At 41.9% G+C, this 21,293-nt stretch overlaps 1 protein-coding gene across 9 annotated transcripts in view; it reads right to left on the bottom strand.

Moving 5' to 3' along the window:
• Positions 1-21,293, bottom strand: part of LOC120455557 (neuropilin and tolloid-like protein 2) — an 87,858-nt gene that overhangs the window by 28,423 nt on the left and 38,142 nt on the right. For all 9 annotated transcript variants that reach the window (XR_005616755.1, XM_039641905.1, XM_039641907.2 and 6 more), the window contains 5 exons: positions 18,397-18,666; positions 5,732-6,112; positions 1,922-2,007; positions 983-1,312; positions 823-920 (listed from right to left, as the gene is read on the bottom strand). Coding sequence is in view for 8 of the 9 variants with exons in the window: in XM_039641905.1 (XP_039497839.1) it covers positions 823-920; positions 983-1,312; positions 1,922-2,007; positions 5,732-6,112; positions 18,397-18,544 (1,043 nt within the window). In the remaining variant the exon portion in view is untranslated. The remainder of the gene's footprint in view (positions 1-822; positions 921-982; positions 1,313-1,921; positions 2,008-5,731; positions 6,113-18,396; positions 18,667-21,293) is intronic.

Raw genomic sequence — 21,293 nt, 5'->3', positions numbered from 1 at the left:
AAATGATGACGTTCACTGAATGTTGTATTTATGTTCATTTGGGCTTCAGAAATTTTCTTTACGATATTTCAACGCTTTTTGGGGGGGGGGAGGAAAATCAGCTTGTGCCACCCGTCGTGTGCGATAAATTGTTACGAAAAATGAATTTAAATGAAAGCGACAAAGGCATCAAATCAATGGCTAAGAGACAGGGAACACAGAGCAGCACACACACACACTGATGATGAATTTTCCGCCTTCCATTTGGCATTTTCTTCAAACCGAGCTGCAAACGCCAGTCAATCAATTTGAGTGTTGTCCCGAGCAGCGGCAACAAGTGGAAATGTATTGGCGCGTTAAAAGCGGATGTCAATGCGTGTCGAAGATGCCGTGGCGAGTCCTTCAGTCCGTCAATCAGTCACTCAGTCACTCAGTCACTCAGTCAGTCAGTGAGTCATCCAGCCAGTCATCCAGCCAGTCAGGAGATGGTGAAGTTCACGTTACAACCCGTGTAAAAAGAGACAAAGGGACGAAGGACGAATGACGAGGAGATTGGTTGTGCGAGTCAAAGGCGACGCCACTTCCGCTCGCGTACAATTTACTTTTGGCCGGTAATAAATTGAAATTTAACCCTGGTCCCCCGACGAGGGCTTTGATCTCACCATTTCGGCAATGCGGAAATTGGTTTGCGGCATTGCGTATACGCCGTCGATATTGCGTATACGCCACCGACTGCACTCTACCAGCCTTGGCGTTGGCAATTTTATCACTGCCCCGCTGGAGCTCAATGAAATGTGATTAAGCGGCACTGGCACTGGCACTGGCACTGCAAATGGAACTCACCTCAGTGGCATCACCGTCTGCTCCGGGAATATGTCCAGGAAGTTGGTTTGACAATCGTTCGGCTTGCTCAGCTTGAAGTCCAGAAACTTGAGGAATATCTATTTGAAAAGGTTAATTATTCGCTTTAATAACTTTATTATTTCTAGCAATTTGAGTTTACCTTCCAATTCTCCTTCACCTGAATGCGCCAGATGCAGTCCAGCGCGATCTTGTTGTGATTGACCTGCTCCCAGATCTCGGCCGGCACATCCGTGGAGTTGATGAAGCCCTCGAAGCCGCCCTTGTCGATGGTGCAATTGAGATCGGTGCTGGGCGCATCCCGACTCCTGTCCAGGTACTCATACACAGCACTGAAACCGGTGTACTCGATGGTCTCGTCGGAGTGAAAGTGTAGCCACAAATATCGCTCCTTGGAGGTGATCTCCGGCGGAAAGTCGGTGCCGCAAAACTTGCCAATCAGCGAGGAGAAGCCGTACTGGCCATCCCGTATCTGCACAAGATACAGCTCGTTAGTTATACAGATTGTGGCGTCATTCTCGCCGCCCTAAGCCGACTGACTGGCGCAGTTCGTGTTTTTGGCCAAAAAGCGCTTTGGCTCGAGCAGCGCATTCAAATCCGGCTTAAGACTTGCAGCACAGAGACAACATTCAATTAAAACTTGTCATTTTTCGGTGCACAAAAAACGGGGCACCTACAGCTTGCAACGGCAGCATGCAACACAGGCCAAGTAACAGGGAAAAGTCGTAAAGGAAACAAATCGAAAACTTTGCAAGTCCGGCCAAGACCGAGAAAAGCCGAGCAACTAAGCAAGTTTTTGTTTTGCCTCCGTTTTTTTTTTATGCCCCGGCTTCAGCATGCAACAAAGTTTGTCTTTTTTATGCGATGACCCTTTTTAAGTTGGTTATGTCGGGTTTTGTTACACGGCAAGAAAATATACGATATGTTTTGTGTATTTTTTAAGAAGTTGCAATACTTTTGCAAGTTAAACGATGTACAAATAGTTAAACGAGAGCTTATAATAGTTTAAATATTTTTTGTATTTAATTGTATTTCAAATGCTGTTGTTGTCTCTGTGCATTTTCCAGCTACCAGTACTTACTTCGAGAAAATCAAATTTGCACCCCTCCTTGGCCTCGATATTAAACGAGTTGCGAAAGTCCAGGCGTATGATTTGTCCCTTTGGCGCTGTAATTAGATGCCGTAGCGAAGGACAAAGCCAAAACACGTTAGTCCGCAAATATATGTATGTATACTTCATCATTCCATGGTAGCCATGGCACTTGACACCACTCCCCTTGGCCCAGGTGGATAGATAGATCCCCTCCAAGATCCCAAGCTTACACTTCACGTCAAATGGCCCCGAGCCGAGAAACTGATTAACAACAGCTCACCTCAGTGCCCAGGACTTTGAGGGATTTTTATGGCCATTCTCGTTGGCCGTCGTTCGGCTAAACGAAGCTGCAATGCTCTTCAATGCATTTAAGCAGCGTACAAAACTGTTTAACTAAATACCTTTGGCACAATATAATTTGGCTCTTTTATTATTAAAGCGACAATAGATTTGTATGATCTGCTGTTTAACTAATTTTTTGTTAAGCAACTGGCATTGTTACGTTAAACTTGTTGAATGCTTTCGATTGCAATCGTATCAATCAATGCCATCTACGTAAGGAGATTATTTCTTCAAAAAAAGCAAAGCACGGCTTACTTAACATTCCGTTCCGTAATTTGCTTACCTAACCATTCGGCAGTGCAATAAAAATATTTGTGGAAATTTCGGCATCTCAATGATCCGACCATAACACTAGACCCTTTTGACACAAAGTACGGACGGCTTTCATGGGCATGGATATGGGTATGGGAAAAGTGAAAAGGCAGGACCCAATCTGGTATCTGGTATCTATGGCCAAAATGAAAGCGTCTGGGGACTCATTTAGTGGCCGTATAAATAGAATAAGGCATCAAGTTGCTGGGCACACCCACATTCGTTCACTCACTCACTCACTCATTCACTCATTCATTCATTCATTCATTCACACTCGCATTGCGAGCCATACATATTCAACCGTCGAGTCCTTGGCATGAATCAATGGCGATGGGCTGGCTCTGGCATTTGAAACTACATTTTCCCCCGGCGTTTCGCAAATGGAACCTTAGTGGCCAATGTGGCATAACAACACACGCAAACACACACCCACACACACAGCAGCAATTGCCAGGGTATTAACACACACACACACACAAACACAGATTACATAATGGAGATGGACATGTAAAGAAAGTTGGAATCACAGACAGGCGGTGAGAAAAAAAAGGAAAGCTTGAAAGGAAATTGAATTGATTGGCCTTGAAAAAAAATGTGGAAACGAGTCCTGGCCAAACTCATATGCGACTATGCGTAGCGTTAACAAATTACAAAGTCCCCCAGGCAAACGAGAATTCCGGAACTGCACTTGCTTAACTTCCCATATCCAATTGGAAGGAAAGGTAATTGCAAAGGGATAACTTCTAAGCCCCTACTACTACTGTCTACTACCATCTGGCTGCACCAAAGATGCTCCCATCGTAATTACACAATGAATAGCATTTTGAGCAGCTTTTGCGACCACAGATGGCCGAGAAATATAAGACTATAAGAGTGATTGCTTTTTGGCAAAACACTGTGTCTTATCTAGGCTTGTGACTATGGATCGCATGGCGTATACGAAATGTGGCCATACAAGATCACATACAGAGCCGGATCGCATTGCGTATACGCAATGTGACTATGCAGAGCAGGATCACAGTGCGTATACGCAATGTGACTATGCAGACCAAGATCGCATGGCGTATACGCAATGTGGCCATACAGAGCAACATCACATTGCGTATACGCAATGTGACTGTGCAGACCAAGATCACATTGCGTATAAGCAATGTGGCCATACAGAGAAAGATCAAATTGCGTATACGCAATGTGGCCATACAGAGCAAGATCAAATTGCGTATACGCCACGTTGGCAACTGATATCAGACGTGCGTTTTCCTAGGCTATTCAGATTACTTTCGCTGATTAAATCCCGCTGACTGTTAACTCTAATCCTATATTGGCTTGCTGCACTGTCGAAACGGCTTATTATAGTTATAAAGCAAAGTGCATGGCCAGAATAAGCTCTATAGAAGTCTGTTGTTTTTTTTTGCAATAACTTTGAACTTTTGTAATCACCCCGACCGCAATGCTTGCGGCATTTGTTTGCCCTGCGGGACGCCCATCTTGGCCATAAAGAGAAGCTCAGCTGGCTGCTTTCGTTGGCCCGCTTAGTCCAACATTAACATGAAGTCTTTTCTGGAGGGTCTCGCACATAAGCATACACACACTCACACATTGATATGCAAATAAGCCGATGTACTCGTAATTCCAAGCGCACACACACACACTCGTACTTATGTATGTATACGTTTGGTTGTATGGAGTGTATGGAGTGTACATGTGCTACATATGCTGGCGTACTCGTAGATACAGATACAGATACTGCGACCGCTGATGCGTGCTTATGGAAAGTCAATCATTCGCTTTCAGGTTTTATCTGTCAGCTCTTGACTTTTGCAGTGACATTATTTTGTCTTAACTGACAAATGATTTGGCCTCCAACCGACTTTAGATAAGCATTCGAAGGAGACTTGACTGCGAGTTAACCAGCTTGCGAGGCACAGTTTCTGCGGCGGTGGAGGCAGTGAAGCGAGTGCAGCTCAAATATGATGACAACCCATCGGTGGCCGTCCCCGTTTTCATTCCAATCCCCCAATCGAGGCATCGTATTATGGAGCCCGGGGAAATGGAAACTGGGAGTTGCGAGCTGGGAAGCTGGGATATGGCAACTGGTGACTGGGAAACTGACTGGTGACTGGGGGGAAACTGAAGGAAAACTGGGGAAAAACTGGGGGAAAATGCGAATGGAATACGGGGAGCCAACGCGCTAACGCTTTTAAATGGGCCACACAAAACGGCCCTGCCATGTGGAATCTGTGTGGAGCATCTTACGCATCAGCGCCATCTAATGCCTCCGGTTCACTGGTTCACTTCGTCCAATTCCCACTCCCTACTTTCTACTCCCCCTTAGCATTACCCAATCTTAGCCCGCTCTACCCAACACATCCCTTCTATTCTCATGCCAAGCCAAATGACTGACTGACTCACTGGCTCACTGACTGACATCTGGTAATGTCAACAGCAGTGGCTGCCAAGACTTGGCCAAAGACTTTGCAATTATTTGCAGTAGCTCGCTCGTCGCCAAGTGCTTGCCATATAAACTTTTACGAGGCCTGCACTCCACTTCACTCCACTTCACTCTACTCTACTCACACGTGAAGAAAAGGTTGCCAGTTCGATTGATTTCGCATCTTAAGGATGCACATTTGTTCCAATACCGCACTACTTACTAATGTCAAATATATATCGTGTTATTGGTATAACAGAAGATGCATAGATGAATGCATGTATGCTATGTATGTTTTGCAGTATCTTTTTCGAGAGAAAGAACCTCGCATTTCTCTGTGTGCACACTCACACCCACACTCAGTAAGAAGAAAGCCGGCTGGCAATTGGCTTCCATCAAAGTTGGTATTTGTCTTTCCAACTGTGGCATACAGATACAAATACAGATACGGATACAGATACAGATAATGCCAATGATACTGCTCTGATTCGCTGGCAGACTGATTGTTAATTGCTTAGCCGTAGATAATCCACGGGAATGGGTTTCTGTTTCAGTTTCAGTTTCAGTTGCTGCCATGAATACAACCCAAAACGTTCACATACCTGCATAAATGATTCATTGACTTTGCTAAACACTCTCCACAGATGCCCATGAATAATGAATAACCCCAGCTTGGTTAGCTATCAAAGTCATGCAGTACTCAAAGTACTCACCTGTTATCACCCGGGTGCAGTTGATGTTCTTCGGATACAGATTGGGATACTCGGGGCTGTACAGCTCGTTCTTGGTGGGATCGCCCTCGACGAAGAGACGACACCGGTCCACCTGATCCTCCTCAGCCTGCCGCTCGCTGCGTCCTGCTCGCGGTGGTCGGGAAATGGTCAGCGGATGCTGCTCCTCCAGCCAATTGGCCTGCCCTCCACCGGCAGCCTCCTCCTCCTCCTCCTCCTCCCCCTCGGCGACATCCTGCTCCCGAAAGGGGCTGCTGAATCGTGGGGCGGGAGGCGTGGCAGCGGTGAAATTGGCCAACATTATCGGCGATTCAGCAGTTGTCGCCGAGCGATTTGCGATTAACTCACTGCCGGCCGTCGAAGCTGAAAGGAAATTAAGGGGAAATGGAAAACACTGAGTATGCAGTTTCGTGTGACTATACATATATCCTTAGATGTTTCTATATTCCATATATTCTATATGCTATATGTGCTATGTGTGCGCGCTGTCATTTCGGATGGCAGCATTACATTTTAGTATGATAATAATAATCACGAGCATTAAAATGTATGCGCCCGGTGGACTTGTTGGTGCTTTCTTTCTTTCTTTTTTTGTTGTTGTACATAATAATGTGCATAATTTTGCGGCGGTAGTAAAACTAAAAACGTGGAAAAGCACAAGAGCGCACAGGTAAAGCATACATGTTGCAAAGTGAATATATGCCGTATGTTTGTATTCAGACACTTCTCACATTACCTTTGGGAATATTAAAAACAATTCTGTTTTTAAAAAGTATTTATAACTAGAAAGTTGTATTTCAAAGTATTCATTACTATTTACATATGCTTTATTTGCTAGTCAGTTATAAGGATTTTGATTTTACCTTTCTATAATCAATAACAAATACTTATGTTTACATTTTTATTAAAACTAGCCCGCTTTTAACCTTCAAATCGGCAAAAGGATTATAAAAAATAGAAAAGTTCATGGTTTGTAACTTCTGAAGGGGCCACACTATCAAAAGGCATGCAATGTAAATGTTGTATTAAAGCGCCAGCCCGCGACTTTCCCTCACTTCCCTCCCCTTCACTCTCCACCATTTGATGCTTATTTTTTTGTCGGTTTTTCTGTTTGAGCAACTGTGACGGCAACTGCAACTGCAGCTGGAACAGTAACTGTAACTGCGATTGTAATGGCAACGGCAACGGCAACAGTAACTGAAACTGCACCTAAACAACAATCGTTATGCCCATGCAAAGTAGCCTAGAGCACCGCACACACACATCGCCACCAGCCTCTGTGTGGGTGAGTATCTGTGTGGGTGAGTATCTGTGTGTGTGTGTGTGTGTGTAGGGCAATGGCACGACTCACAAGAACTTGGTGTTTCAGAAGCACGAACCTCTGATGCCCTTCAAATTAGCCATAAATCACTAAGATTATCAAACTATAACATAAACTTATACCAAATACTTTATACTAAATATGAAAATATTTAATAATAATATTTTCAAGCTAAGGAACTGGCATCGAATGTGTATATACTACGACCTAACCGATTCCTTTGACAATCCCGCGGCGGGAATGCTTTCAATTCACAAGTCAATTAGCTTAACTTTGGTTTTCGACGGTAAACAGAAGGCGGTGCCCCCAAAAACCGCAACTGATTGGTAAACGGTCTAAATTCTACCAAACAGACACCAAATTCATTAGCGTAAATCAGTTAGGTAAATGCAATTGCCATTCACTTAGATGGCACGATATCACTCAACGATAATTAATTAACTAATAGTACTAATATATGTACTATATACACTAATATTACTGTAGTTCAATTGAAATTCGACAGTTTTGTGGGACAAAGGATATGTGCGGGTAAATAAGAAGGACTAACCACATTTTGATCATAATTTACAGCTCTTTTAAATACTTATGAATATTAAAAGGTGATTTGAAAAGTTCTACGCATCTGCGGCATATATGCCCAGCTATTCAAGTCGAGTTTATGGGTCATAGGGTATTTAGTTCAGTTGTAACAGCAACACAAACACAGTCTGGGCACACACACAAAACACACACACGCACTGGAGGAGTACAGAATCACACATACACATACACACAAGGGACATGGGCACATGTGAAGTGTTTGCCTCACATTACATGGCTGCTAGTGCCTAATGATGTAGCAACAAATTTAATAAACATATTAAGTGTTGATGTTTTTGTAATCGCACAGGGCAACGCCAGATGTTACTCCACTTCTCCAGCTCTTCCTCTGTTTGCACTGCCTTGCTTTTTTACTTTATACACACACACACACACTTAGGCAGAGATACACATACACTTGCATGCCTTTGGCCTCCATTTTGCCGTTAGTCAAAAGCTGCTTATTTCCGTTCTGCTCCTGTTTCTCTTGCTGTTTCCGCTTCTGTTTCTGTTTCTATTGCTGCTGCTGTTTCTGTTTCAGTTTCAGTCTGTTTGCACTCCGTGCAAAACTATTTGTCACATCAATTGAACGGAATAAACATTGTAATTAATTTAAATGCGAATATTAAATGAATTGCCATCTAATGAAGCGTTTATAGCACACACCTCTTGCTTTAGTTTAGCTCTAATTAAAATTGCCATAATTGATGGCCTAGTTTTCGGAATTTAAGCTGAGTAATTTTTGGCAACGTTTAAATTGTCATAATTGATGCGTTGGCAATTCTAACTGCATTGCAATCGAACTCTAGAAGACATCGTTCCGTTTGTCTTGTGTCGATTTCACTTTGGGCTGCAAGTTTAACTTACAAGTCACAAACTTTTCTGCGAAAACCCCAGCTAAACACGCCCCTCTTCGATGCACAGCAAAAAAAAGAAGTGCATTTAGGTAAATAAATAAAATTCACTTGCTTAGTGGTACAGCACATAAACGGGTAAATATTTTATTAGAAGTAAAAACCTATTAATAATGCATTTTTTTCCAAGCTATTTCCAAATTTTTCTAGTTTTCTAGATTAATGGTACAGCACATAAGCTATTTTTAAGATGGCATAGTTATTATTAAATAGATAAATATTTTATTAAAATTAAAAACCTTTTATTAAGGCAGTTTTTTCCAAGCTATTTTCCAATTTTTCTAGTTTTCTTGATGTTCTCACTATGTGTATATCCCCTGCTAAGTCATTGGATCTCAGACTTCATCGCGCTGTTCATTTATATTCATATTTGCATATGTCTGAGTCGCTGCTGCTGTCAGTGAGTCCTGTTGCGAGTGGGTGTGTTGTGTGTGTGTGTGGGTGTGTGTATAAAGTATCACTGCCACGCCTTCAAACCCATAATTCCCCTGCACCGCCCACGTAGATCCCAGTGCCGTTGGCTTCTTGGATTCCTCGCCGCCATCGTCTCGTATGTATTTTATTCGACGAGGCAGTTATTTGCTTTAATACACTCAATAGACTTAACACATTTTCCACGCCCCCCTCCCCCCGCCAACCACTCAACCGCCGCCCACTTTTCACCCTTTTCACTCGCTGTGTGTGTTTTGCAGTTTTGTGCAATAAATTTTGCATTTTGCTGGCTCTGCCAGAGACAAGCAAGCAAATGCAAAGGAGAAGCTGAAATAAAATAACACAAAAACTAAATAATATTTCATTGCAAGGCGTAACAGTGCCGAAAAATCATTTGATTTCAAATACCAAAAGGGATTCTCCTCGTTTGCCTAAATCAATGAATAAATATTATGTGAAATTTCACTGCAGTTTTTTTTTAAAGGAAATGAAAATTTAAAGGCGCCTTTGCACATTACATGATGCTTTAAATTGAAATTTCATTTAAGCTGTCCAACTGTTCACATTCACATAAGCTATTTATGCTTCTGATTAATTATTCATTATTCATCGCCTATTCGATATGCAGTGCCACTGTGCGCCGTGACTGTAATTGCAACTGTGACGGTGACTGCGATTGTGACTCGCTCTGTGACTGTGCATATTTATAGTTTTGTATTGTCTGGCAGCCAACCAACCCAGAAACGACTAAATGGGGCTGTGGGTGAATTGGTTGAATGGGTGGGTTCTCTGGGCTTTCTGGGTTTTCTGGGCAGGATGTCTACGGCTGGCAAAGGAACTGCAAGCAGCAGCTGCAATCGGGCGAATCGTGAGTAAGTAAGCGCGTATATAATAATTTACAGTTTGCATTAAAATTTTCGTCTGCCAAGTGGGTGCCGTCGACTGAAAGTCGAACCTCCTTGCTGGAGCTGCGATGCATTCACAAAGTATATAATTTTCTCATGATTTACTAATTGCTGGCTGCTGGCTGCCGTCGCTTGTTGCTCTCGTCGGCAGCTTTTACGATTTACAAATTTCTATTGAATAAATTAAATGAACACTGAATTCTTGCAAAAGTACGGCTCTAAATCAATGTAATGTACACACAAAATGCCCCATATTCCAAGGCATTCGCATTTGGCAAAAGGACTTTGATGTCAAGGCCAGCACCATAAAATATCACTTCATAATTGAGTGGGCAGACCCATTTAATCATTAATTTCCAATTGAATTTTCAGTGCCCGGCGGCTATACTCATAAAGCTTTTCGCGGCTCTAATTTAGACATTATGGTAAGTAATCATTCCCATTTAAATACCAATGCATTTAAAATTGCCAGCTTAACAAATGATTGAGCCGGAAAGCGCATTATTTGTTCGAAGTAAAATTAAACTAATATAATAATAACATTGTAAACACAAGCTTAACTATTGACAGAGCTTAAAAAGCAATCGATTGAGGTAAAATAAGCCAATGCAATAATTTATTATGGGTGCTTGTGTTGGCAAACACAAATTTAAATTAACAATACACTTTTGCACATATTTCTTATACATAAACATAATTTAATTATTAGACAGACATTCATGCCAAAATGGTGGAAATTGAGAATAAATACAACTAAATGGTACCATAATAAATATAGATTTAAAAAATGTTATCTATGTTTCACTAGCCCGCGACTATCGTGACTATTGCGATTTGTAAGTGTTAAATCGAAATCGAGGGAACACATGCTAAATGTGATTAATGGCCTTGTGATTTTGTGGCCTGCATCTGGCGAAAAGTATCTGAAGGTGTGAAGGTGTGCAGCTGTCAGATAAATATGGAGCGGCGATAATAATTTATAGAAACTTTTCGCACGTATCCCATTAATTGTGAGCCGTAAGCGAAAAACATCGACAACATTATTTCGGGTGGGAAAAATAAAAAAAAAAGAAACCAAAAAAACTAAAACTACGAAAAACCCACTCGTTGTCGTGCGATGAAGATGGAGTGGATATGGTAACAATAACTAAGACACGCGATGGGATTTTCTTTCCATTCCATATATACGAGTGTAGATATAAGCTCGTACTTTTGGCAGGATTCCCGTCGTCTGTATGTCCTGCATCTCAAGTTGCTGCTCGTGTTGCAGAATTTCAATTTTTCGTCTGGCGCAGCACATAAATAAAATCAGTTTTATTATTTTTTCGTGGCGCAAACATCGCACAGAGATGCCACACGATATGGCTGCCCACAGGGCGACACATACTTCTATAATGGAAAATTCAGGCAGGGGATTTTCCGACTCTGCTGGCGTGGGGCGTGGGGGCGTGGCAGACGCTGTCGAAGAAGCCACAATGCAACCTGAAGTTGCAATTAGCAATAAAACATGGCAGGCAGCCCGGCAAACAAAAGATGCACATCTCGTGCTCGCTACTCGAAATTTATGGTATGTAATACCCATCCAAATGGCCCCTGCCACGCCCACCCCCGAAAGCTAAGCTCATTACGCCTTGAAACTGCCAAATTGGCAGAAATCAACAACAGCACAACAACAGTACTAGTTCAGTTAATAAAACCAGATATTTCTAATTGCTAGATGGCAGTGTTGCGAATATGGGGCGAAATGGGGGGAAGTGCTAGTGGAAATAGATGCTCGAAACCATAATCATCAATTATGCATTTATCCGGCGCAAGGGGCAAGGAGGTGAAGTGGGGGGTTGCAACCACCACCCACCACCCACCACCCACTGCCACGCAGCCTGTCATTCTGGATTATTAATGCATTTTTGGGGCCAGCAGTTTAAAATTAACGGCAGACAGTGGGATATTTCGGCAAACCAAATTCCCGATCATAATCTGCAAGCCAAAATGGCGAAAGAGTTTCAGTTTCGCTACACTTGCATTTCCTTATATTTTTTTTATATAGAAAACTGAATGCGCTTTTTCACGATGATAACAATAATTAATGTAAAAATGCTTATTATTATATATTCGCTGCAGCTTTCATTACCTTTCGCCATTCAAAATGCAATAAAAGCTTTTCACGAATATGGTCAAAAAATTGTTTATCTATACAAGTCTTCATATAAATACACCAACATGTGTAGATCGTGTCAAAGTGTTTTTATCGTTATTTATCGCTAGTTATTGGCAATTATTTCGCTTGCCCCTTTTTTGTGTCTTTTTTATGTGTTCATTCTCTGTGCATTTATATTTTGCCCATATTTGCTTACTATGTTTGCAATGCAACACTTCTTTTTCTTTGTTTTGCGTTTCAAATGATTTTATGCAATTGCTGCGATTTTGAGTGCCGTTTCCCCGCTGGAATTTCAGTTTCGATTGGCATGTGCATGTCACGCAATCATTGATCATTGCAATACGTCAAATTAGACAGCAAACTAGCAAACAACAAAATACGAAATACAAAATACTATGTATGTATGTGCTGCGCTGGCGGACGTAATCCTGTTGGAGTCGGCAGGAACCGGAAGTCGGAGACAATAAGTATGTCAAGCGCAACTAACTGAGAACTGAGGCAGCGACATGCCGCAGATTAATTTGCAACATCCACGTCAACTTGCAGCTACCGCTTCCGCTGATGGGGGTGGGATTTCAAAATTGTTAAATTGAAATGAAATGCCCGACAATTGGATTGCGACAGGCAAATTGAGAGCAAGGCTCCACTGGCATCCACTCAACCCCCCCCCCCTCTCCACCCCTGCACTTTCGTCCTTTTTTCCTTCTCCACGGCTCTATATAGTATATAGTACGTATACGTATACGTAATATCCCAGCGAATCCCTGCGTATCTTTGGCAACCTGAAACCCGGGGCCTTGACGTCGTTTTAATTTTGAGTGAGGGCACAGAGATTTAAAATTAAATCAGCGTGCGGCTATGTCAGATGATAAAGGGGGGGGCGATGTTATTTTAACCCCTCCCCTCCAACAAACCCCCCCTTGGCCCCAGGGGCGCACGTCGAACCAGAAGCGGCACGAAATGAGAGGCACAAAAGGCGGGGAAAATGAAAAGAAACAAGAGCCCTGCGTACTTCGACTATCAAATACCTATTAAGCGACGGGCATACTAGGGATTATACTTCTTTAGAAACTTATTTACAAATCTATACAGCTACGCGGTATTTGAATATTTATTTGTGCTTATACACTGCTATGTATATTACTTAAGTTATTAAAACCTAAAAGCACACTCCTGAAATACCCGCTATGAAAATTATTGCCAACGGAATCCGAACACGAACGGAACTTTTTAACCCTGGCATGCAACCACACCGCCCACCGCCCACCACCCTTTAACTAAGCCACCCCCTCTCCTCACCCCTCCCCCGAACAGTGCGTGCTTAGTGGGTGGAATGAAAACGCGAAATGAAAATCTGCAGGCAAACTGTCAATTTGCAGCGAAAATTTGATTAGGGTTGACTGCATTTTCACTTAGATCTGCTATAGAAAATGCTGGGATTGGCGCTTACCTGGCGCACCTGGCTGCTGGCTGCTGGAAATCGAGAATGCGAATGGGGTTAGGATGCGGTGGCGGTGGTGCAGGTGGGATTATTGGTGGAAAATTGCTTACAGTGTAATAAAAATGAAGGTTTACTTGGGTGAGTGTAGTTGCTGGTAAATTTGAAGTGGTATTTAACAGCAGTCGCCAAGAGTCAATAGAATGCTATAGTAAACTATTTGAGCAATTCTTCAACCGGTTGCTTTAAAATACTTTCTCCATTTCTCCGAATTTTTTTTTAATATGCAAGCATGCCAAGCCAGTTTTCCCTTTAAAATGCAAAGCGGTATTCATCCAAATTGATATATAAAAAGCTTTAGACAGGGATAAAGAAATCCTCAAAAATATAAGAAAATCATCACCGAGTAGGGTTCCTTTTGGAGCAACAACAAAAAAACAAAGCTATAAAGTGAACTAAGTGGCACAACAAAGGATATGCATTTAACACAAGGCATTTTTAAGCCACATGGATTTTGGTTGACTGGTCCGTACATAGTTGCACAATTTAATTAAATATTATTTAAGTATTCTTGTAAAACTTGGTAGCATAAATGTGTCCAAAGCGCCTGCAAATTCGTGCAAATTTAATTTTCTTCTTCATTTTTTTGTTCTTGTTGTATCCGCAGCAACTTTTTGCAAAGTAATGCAAACATTTTCATTTGGCTTGCGAAAATATTTGAAGACTATAATTTTGAGCAGTATGTTTACCAAACCACAAAGCCAGAGACATAAGCTTATAGTTCTTGAAAGCGAAATAAAAGGACACCGAGCAGAGCTCACATCCTGGCTGAAAGGCTGAGAGACTGAGAGGTTGAAAGGCAAGACAGCTAGGTAGCTAGGACAGCATGGGTTAAGGGGACTGTGGACAAATAAGGAGGCGTGGCACGGGGGCTGGAGCATTGTTACCAACTTAGATTAAAAGTGATAGCCAGACAAACGCTCCTAGCAGCGGAACCAATTGAGAAAGCAATCGCAGCTCGGCACAGAAAAAATAAAAACTGAAGACACCAAACGCAAAGAAAATGTGCAGAAAAAAAGGCAACAGGAACCGGGGAAAGTTAGGGAAATGGGAAATGGGTACGAGACAAGGGACAAAACAAAAACAAATTTATAATTGAAATCAGTGTCAAGCAGAGCAGCAGCAGCAGCAGGATCTGGAGCAGGAGCAGCCAGGACAATTCAGGACAATTCAGGATGGCACTTAAGTCGAACGGCCAAAACAAGCTGAAGGCACTGGCAAAACGGCGGAAGAGCCAAGTGCAAGATGCAGAAATTAAAGGCAATAAAAGCAGGGCAACAAAAAAAAAAATAAAAAAGAGGAAAAATGAGAGTGAGTCTGCGAATAAGGAAGCGCACACAAATTAGCTAATGTTGAATAAGGCCCAAAGCCCGGACCAATGTCAAAACCAATTTCATTTCCTCAACTTCTGCAAGTTCTTGCCCAGACAGAGACAGATAGAGAGAGAGAGAGAGAGAGAGAGAGAGAGAGAGGGAGATAGCCTGGTGCCGTCTCACTTGCTCCCCGGGGGAAAGAAGGCCGTTGTGTCCACAATTGGGTCAACTAACATTCGGAGCACATGGCCAAGTGCGACGGGCCGTGACAGGAGCATGAAAAGGTTTTTAAACAAACATTGGCCTGATCTCCTTAAATTTGGCCAAGAAACTGGACAACCGACAAGTGTTAAGTTAACAAACACTTGCAAGTGGGATTTCAGCTAAGCAGCTACGACTCCCAAGTGCGAACAGAAAAAAGCTATAAAAGATTTGAAACTTGATTTGAATCTAGCAATAGCAATGTATGTATATTATAAATATCTGTATATTCTTAAAACATAATTCCGTGTGCCATTTTGCACATTTCGCACAGCAATTTACTTAAAATAAATTGAGCAAAGCTATAGAAGACAGCTTATCCCACGAACCATATTTCTTTGGCTGATTTGGCAAATGACACGGAAAAGCTCGCTAGCAGCGCGCAAATTGATTGTCCTTTGTGTTGGGGAAAAAGGTGAGACAATTACTTACAAATCCAGTACCCATTTGTCCCACTCAGTCAGTGGATACAACCCCCCCTTTTACACCCCCTGGCAACCGACGCCCCTGTTAAGATGGCAACTCAAAACTGGCAACTGGCTATTTGTTAGCATTTTGCAGTCATTACGCAATCCCCTGTAGCTGCTCCCCCAGCAGGCAGCCCATAGCCCTTAATTAATGGCCACTTTTGGGAACAGTTGGCAGTTTCTAATTTCAAATAAATAAAGGCAATCCCCACTGGCACACCGGGGCATCTATTCCCATTCACCCATTTACCCAATCCCAATCCCAATCCCAATCTCAAACCCAAACCCATTGCCACACTAGCAATGGCAGTTTTGCAGGCAGACGGACACGTAGGAAATTCAACTACTCGATTTACCGGAATCAAATGGAAATTCTACACTCGCCAGGCTTTAGACTTTATCTACATATTTCGATTTGGTTTTTTGCTTGATTATTTATTTGTTGCTTTCGGAATATTTCCGAATATTTCCGCTTGATTGCCACGTGTGGTAATTTCCTCGCACCGATAAATTTGTGGGCCTTATTCACAGCCTCATCGCAAACCTTTGTGCCATTTTCCATGTCAAAATTATTCAATTATTGGCCAAGCAGAAGTGAAATAAACGAAATGTAAGAAAAAGGCAATGACTTTCTTATTAGCATAGACCGGTTGATTCCGTTTCCAAAATGCTTGAATATATTCATTTAAATTGCCAGCAATCTGGAATATATTTGCCACAAAAAGATATTGGCAATGTAAAAATCTTTTCAGCTTATAATATATATTTTTGTATTCTTTCCTCTGCAGTGTACGATATACCCCATTTTATCCTGGACTCGTTGGCCGTGAAGGCAGCAATATGGTTAGTGCTTGTATATGTGTGTGTGTGTGTGTGTGTGCGTTTGGGTGTGTGCGTGCGAGAGCTGACTTCCGGTCGCCGCCATCTTGTGAGGGTCACATTTTCTGCATGCATTAATTTACAATTACGATAGACTGTCGACAGCTGCCCCCATTCCTTCCTTTTGCCACCGACATCCTGATCGCAATCTGAATCCATCCTTTTTGGCCGGCAGTACGCAAATTATTATGCAAGAAAATGAATTAGGCAAAATTATATGCGGCTTCGACTCTGTGTTTTTGGTGCTGGACCCTTTTGACCTATGTTTTTGGTGTTACTAAACGATTTCGGGTTTCAAAAAACGACCCCCGATGGCATCCTGGCAGCTTCGGTTACTAAAAGCCAAATAATGTCCTTTTGCCGTTCAGGTGGGCGGATTCTGTCAGCTCAATGTGCCTGTGCAACAACGTCCAGACAGCTTGGGCAATTAAATGAATCCCTATCAAAGAATAGATGTGAACCTGCCGCCCCAAGTCTGCAAGTCTGCAGTCCTGGGCATCGAGTCTAAAGTCCAGAAACCACAGGACAGCTGGCAAATGCTTGACCATTGGCGTCAATCAATTACTCTAGTTGAGAAAACGCTTCTGCGGTGCCACACAAGGATATCGGGCGTACAGGGGGCGTGGCACTTAGTATCTTCAACTTGGGAATTAACGTTTTGAAGCATTTTAAGAGGCAGCTTTAAAGCTGATTTGTTTGGATATTTATTCAATAAAAATATTTGACCAATTTAAGTGGGCAAGCTATTGAGGAAATTTAAGAATTTGCCAATTAAAACCGCTGAAAATCCACTGACAAATCGATGGAAATCGATTGCCATGGCGAAAAGGACTTACTTGTGCATATTGGTAAATAAGCCGGCAGGTACAAGCCAACTCTATATGTAAATGGCAAGGCATTATGGCCGATTCGGATTCGGATACGGATTCTCCTACTTTGTGCATTCATGCCATGTTGACCAACTTGGCCGGCTGCCACAAAAAGAGACAAACAAAATCCAAAAAAAAAAACACAAAAACAACAAATATAAGCGTAATGCCGCGTAACTGTCGTCCCTTTCACACGACCTTGACTGCACTGCAAAATATATGTGTGTACATATACATATGTACATATGTACAAAAGCCTCGTCTAGGCGAAAAGTTTGCGACTTGTTTTTGTGCTCGATGCGAAAAATGTGCGAGTTCGAGTCAATTAATTACAGGCAGGCGAGCACTGAATTCTACCCAGGCACAAAAACACACAGACATACATCGCAGCACACACACGCACACACACTCTTGCATACATCATCTTTGTGCGTGGCTTTGTGTAGCATACAATTTGGGGCGCACTCTCTCGCATTTTTTCATGCCCGCTCATTGAGGATTCGAATTTTTATGGACAAAAGCGAAAAGCGAAAATATATGCATTCGACTTGTGTGCGGAATTGGTAACACAAAGGGCCGCAAATGCCATATGGCCATATAGATGATGATCCAACATACAGCCGATATATCTTCCTCCCAGTCCATGTGTGTGTGTGTGTCCGCATTCGCATAAATAAGCAAACAAATGAACGTCTAATGAGGTCAGAGTACGGGGCAATGGCCACGTCCCGCCCAATAAAAGTTACACTGCAAGTGTGCGAAGATGCTTACAGCCTTACACTGGCCGAAAAGGTATGGTAACTAATTAAAGAGAGAACATTTGTTCTTCGGTTTAATTTCCATCTGAATACTGGAATGAATGCTATTCATATTACTTTATATAATATTCAGTTGTGAGGTTAAAAAGTATTTTCCTAATGCGCACTAATATTGTGTAAATGTTTAAGCGTATTTAATACGTAGCATATTTTCCAGTGCAAACACGCACTTCCATCAACTCCCCCCTCCCCCGGCACACATGCTTACTTGGCTATGTTGTGGCACTTACCGTAAACTGCTTGGCCAACAATTAGCAACATTAGCAGCGAACAGCGTTGGCCGGGGATTAACCTTTGATTTTGTTGCCGTTGCTGCTGCTGTTTGTGTGGCCGCTGCTGTGGTTGTTGTGCGCTGCAAGTGCTTCCTCTTCTTCGCATTTTGTGTGAGGTTTGCCAGCTTCAGTCTTATAGTCTCCGTCTCGCTCTAGCACCCTCTCCCTCTCTCTCTCTCCTTCTCTGCTGCTCCTGCTCCGCTCGCAATAAGAGTCCCTCACACGTAACTGTAAAAGAAGAACGGCAGGGATAAGACACAGATCGAGAGCAAGAACATGATACAAGATGGGCACAGTCATAAGCATAACAATAGTAGCGAAAATAATTAAATATAGAAATATATTTCATATTTACTGTGATTTGGAAATGTTGATCAAATATAATGTAATTGCCAAGTTACTTCTTACTTAATGTACAAACGTTATTTCCCAATTGGTTGGTTCTATTCACGTGCACTGCGCTGTGACAGCAGCTTCATAACGGAAATCCAATTGGAGCGAGTGTGTAAGACAATTGCTCGAGTTTGTTCAAACAATTTTGCGCTCCTTTTTCGTCGCGCCAACAAATGAGTTTTTCCCCAAATTGAGTTTTCGCCGCTGGCGAAATGTCAGCACCAAAATAAATGATAATCCCATCAAGTGTTGGCAAATTGCAGACAAATATATTGCAATTTGTTTGGGATTTGTTGAAGGATTATCAAAAACGCTGAAGGCAACGCAACTACGGTGCTGTTATGGAATTCAAAAATTTAATTAATTTCGCTGATACATTGCTATACACACATTGTATTTATTTTGAAATTAAGTAATTACTGCACAGCGCTCACATTGATGTAATATATTTAAATTATATTTTGTGGTCTTCTAATTAAGATAAAATTTTACTAATATCATTAAAAAAACAAAATTTAAAATTAAATATTATCATGAATTAAAACTGAAAATTCCACATACATTGTATGAATGATAATTATTTCTTCAAGTGATCGAAGCTAAGCTCTTTGCGAGTATCCTTTTTGCGACAAATATCGTCCTTTGTCGCTGACATCATTTGATGAAAGTGAAATCTTGGAGAACATAAAAAGCGAGCACGCTGCACACGCTCACCTCATTTTCTCGATTTTTCCGGACCTTCGACTGCACCTGGATGACCCAAATGTGCTGGCATTTTTTCTTTCTTTTCTTTTCTTTTTTTTTTTTTGAGGAGGGGAGCGTAGTGCAGTCCGTCCCCGAAAAGCGCCCCCTCGCCGCCCCTGCGGCGCCATAAAGCATGACCCAATTGAATTGTTACGCTCGTGCTAATAAAATTTTATGTGCGGCTATTATTAGGCTCTTGTGTCTGTTCGTGTCCTGCGGCACCACAACAAACAATGTCACTGAGGGTCCTTCGGCCCGCCTATTTGCACACGCAAAGTTGAAGCTGCTTGAACTCGCGTTCTTTTCAATCTATTTAATCTATCTATGTAATGTAACTATGTATCTATATCTAACTATGTAACTAAAGTACCAATTTGAAATGTATTATTAAAAGATTCTCTCTTTTTAATAACGTTTTTAAAAACTAGTTAGTTAGTTGCAAAAAATTTGAATTCCCTCCTCCTTATTCGAACTGCCCAAATTTATTCTCAGTGCCATCTTATGTGGCAACTTGTGTGTACTTTGCCCTGTTTTTGTGGTATTATTATTTGGTCCACGCGACTGTTGGAAATTTTATTTTGATACTCTGCTGCTGTACTTTTAAGACGAAACTAATTTGTTTCCTTTATTGATTTTGCGGGCTGTGCTGAAAGAGGCGCGCTCTCTCTCTCGCGGCGCTTTTCCGCATTTTCCACAAGTCGCCCGTCGCGACGGCGTCCAAAATTTATGCATAACTTTGCTTTTGCCGAATCTTTGATATCCAAACGCTTTGATTACACGCCCCGCCACCCAATCGTCCATTTAGCCATTCTTTAACCCCGATTTTCCACTTTATTCTCTGCATGTTTTTCGCATTTTTTGCGCTTCACTTGTCTTAGCCGATTCCTCGTGCCGTTAAGTACTCGAAAACGAAAAAAAAAACAAATAAAAAAAATAAAAATAAAAAACAAAAACGCTGAAAAAACATGCCATCCAACAATGGGAGAAATAATGGGTGGAAAATTGAGGCTACTTGAAAGCGGGGCAAAAATGCTGCCCCGCCCACACGATTTGCATGGAGGCGTCGAGACAAAGGGGCGCTAAAATTCCGTATAGGGATCATGGCCAAAAATGGGACATTGCCCTGGACTTTCATTAGGCCAAAAAAATGGGGAAAAAACAAGGGAAAAGTGCGAAGTGCGATTGACGCAAACTTCTGGTGTCGTTTTGTGGACAAGAAAAGGCTACAATTTCGAGTGAATTTGCAAAAGGATTTCGCCTGGCAATCACTGGAATTTTCATTGCGGCCTCTAATTTCAGCAATAAAGGAAATCAGCTAAATCCTAAATTGAATGGATTGTCAAGTATCCTAATAAATACCATTGTGCCAACGTTACATACAATTTAATCACATCAAAGTAAATTTTCATTCTTGGCGCAAATAATTTAAATAATACATACATATAAGCAAAATCAAAATATTGAAATGAAAATACCGATTGTATGGCAAGCTAACAAAAACTTTCGCACCAGCGCGGAGCCAAGTCACATATGTATATTCTCATCAATTTGCCATAATTTTTTGCCCCCCGGAAAACTGCCATAAAGTGTCGTAAAGTGCATTAGAGCACACTTGGCATAACGCAGCCAACAATAAGGAAACACCAAGCAGCCAGGACATCCAGGACTACAGGACTACAGACTACAGACTACAGACTACAGACTGACAGGAAAAGAGC

The sequence above is a fragment of the Drosophila santomea genome, chromosome X, assembly GCF_016746245.2.
Source record: "Drosophila santomea strain STO CAGO 1482 chromosome X, Prin_Dsan_1.1, whole genome shotgun sequence".
NCBI lineage: Eukaryota > Metazoa > Arthropoda > Insecta > Diptera > Drosophilidae > Drosophila > Drosophila santomea.
The sequence above is the reverse complement of the archived record's forward strand: the minus strand, read 5'-3'. Positions and strand labels throughout refer to the sequence as shown.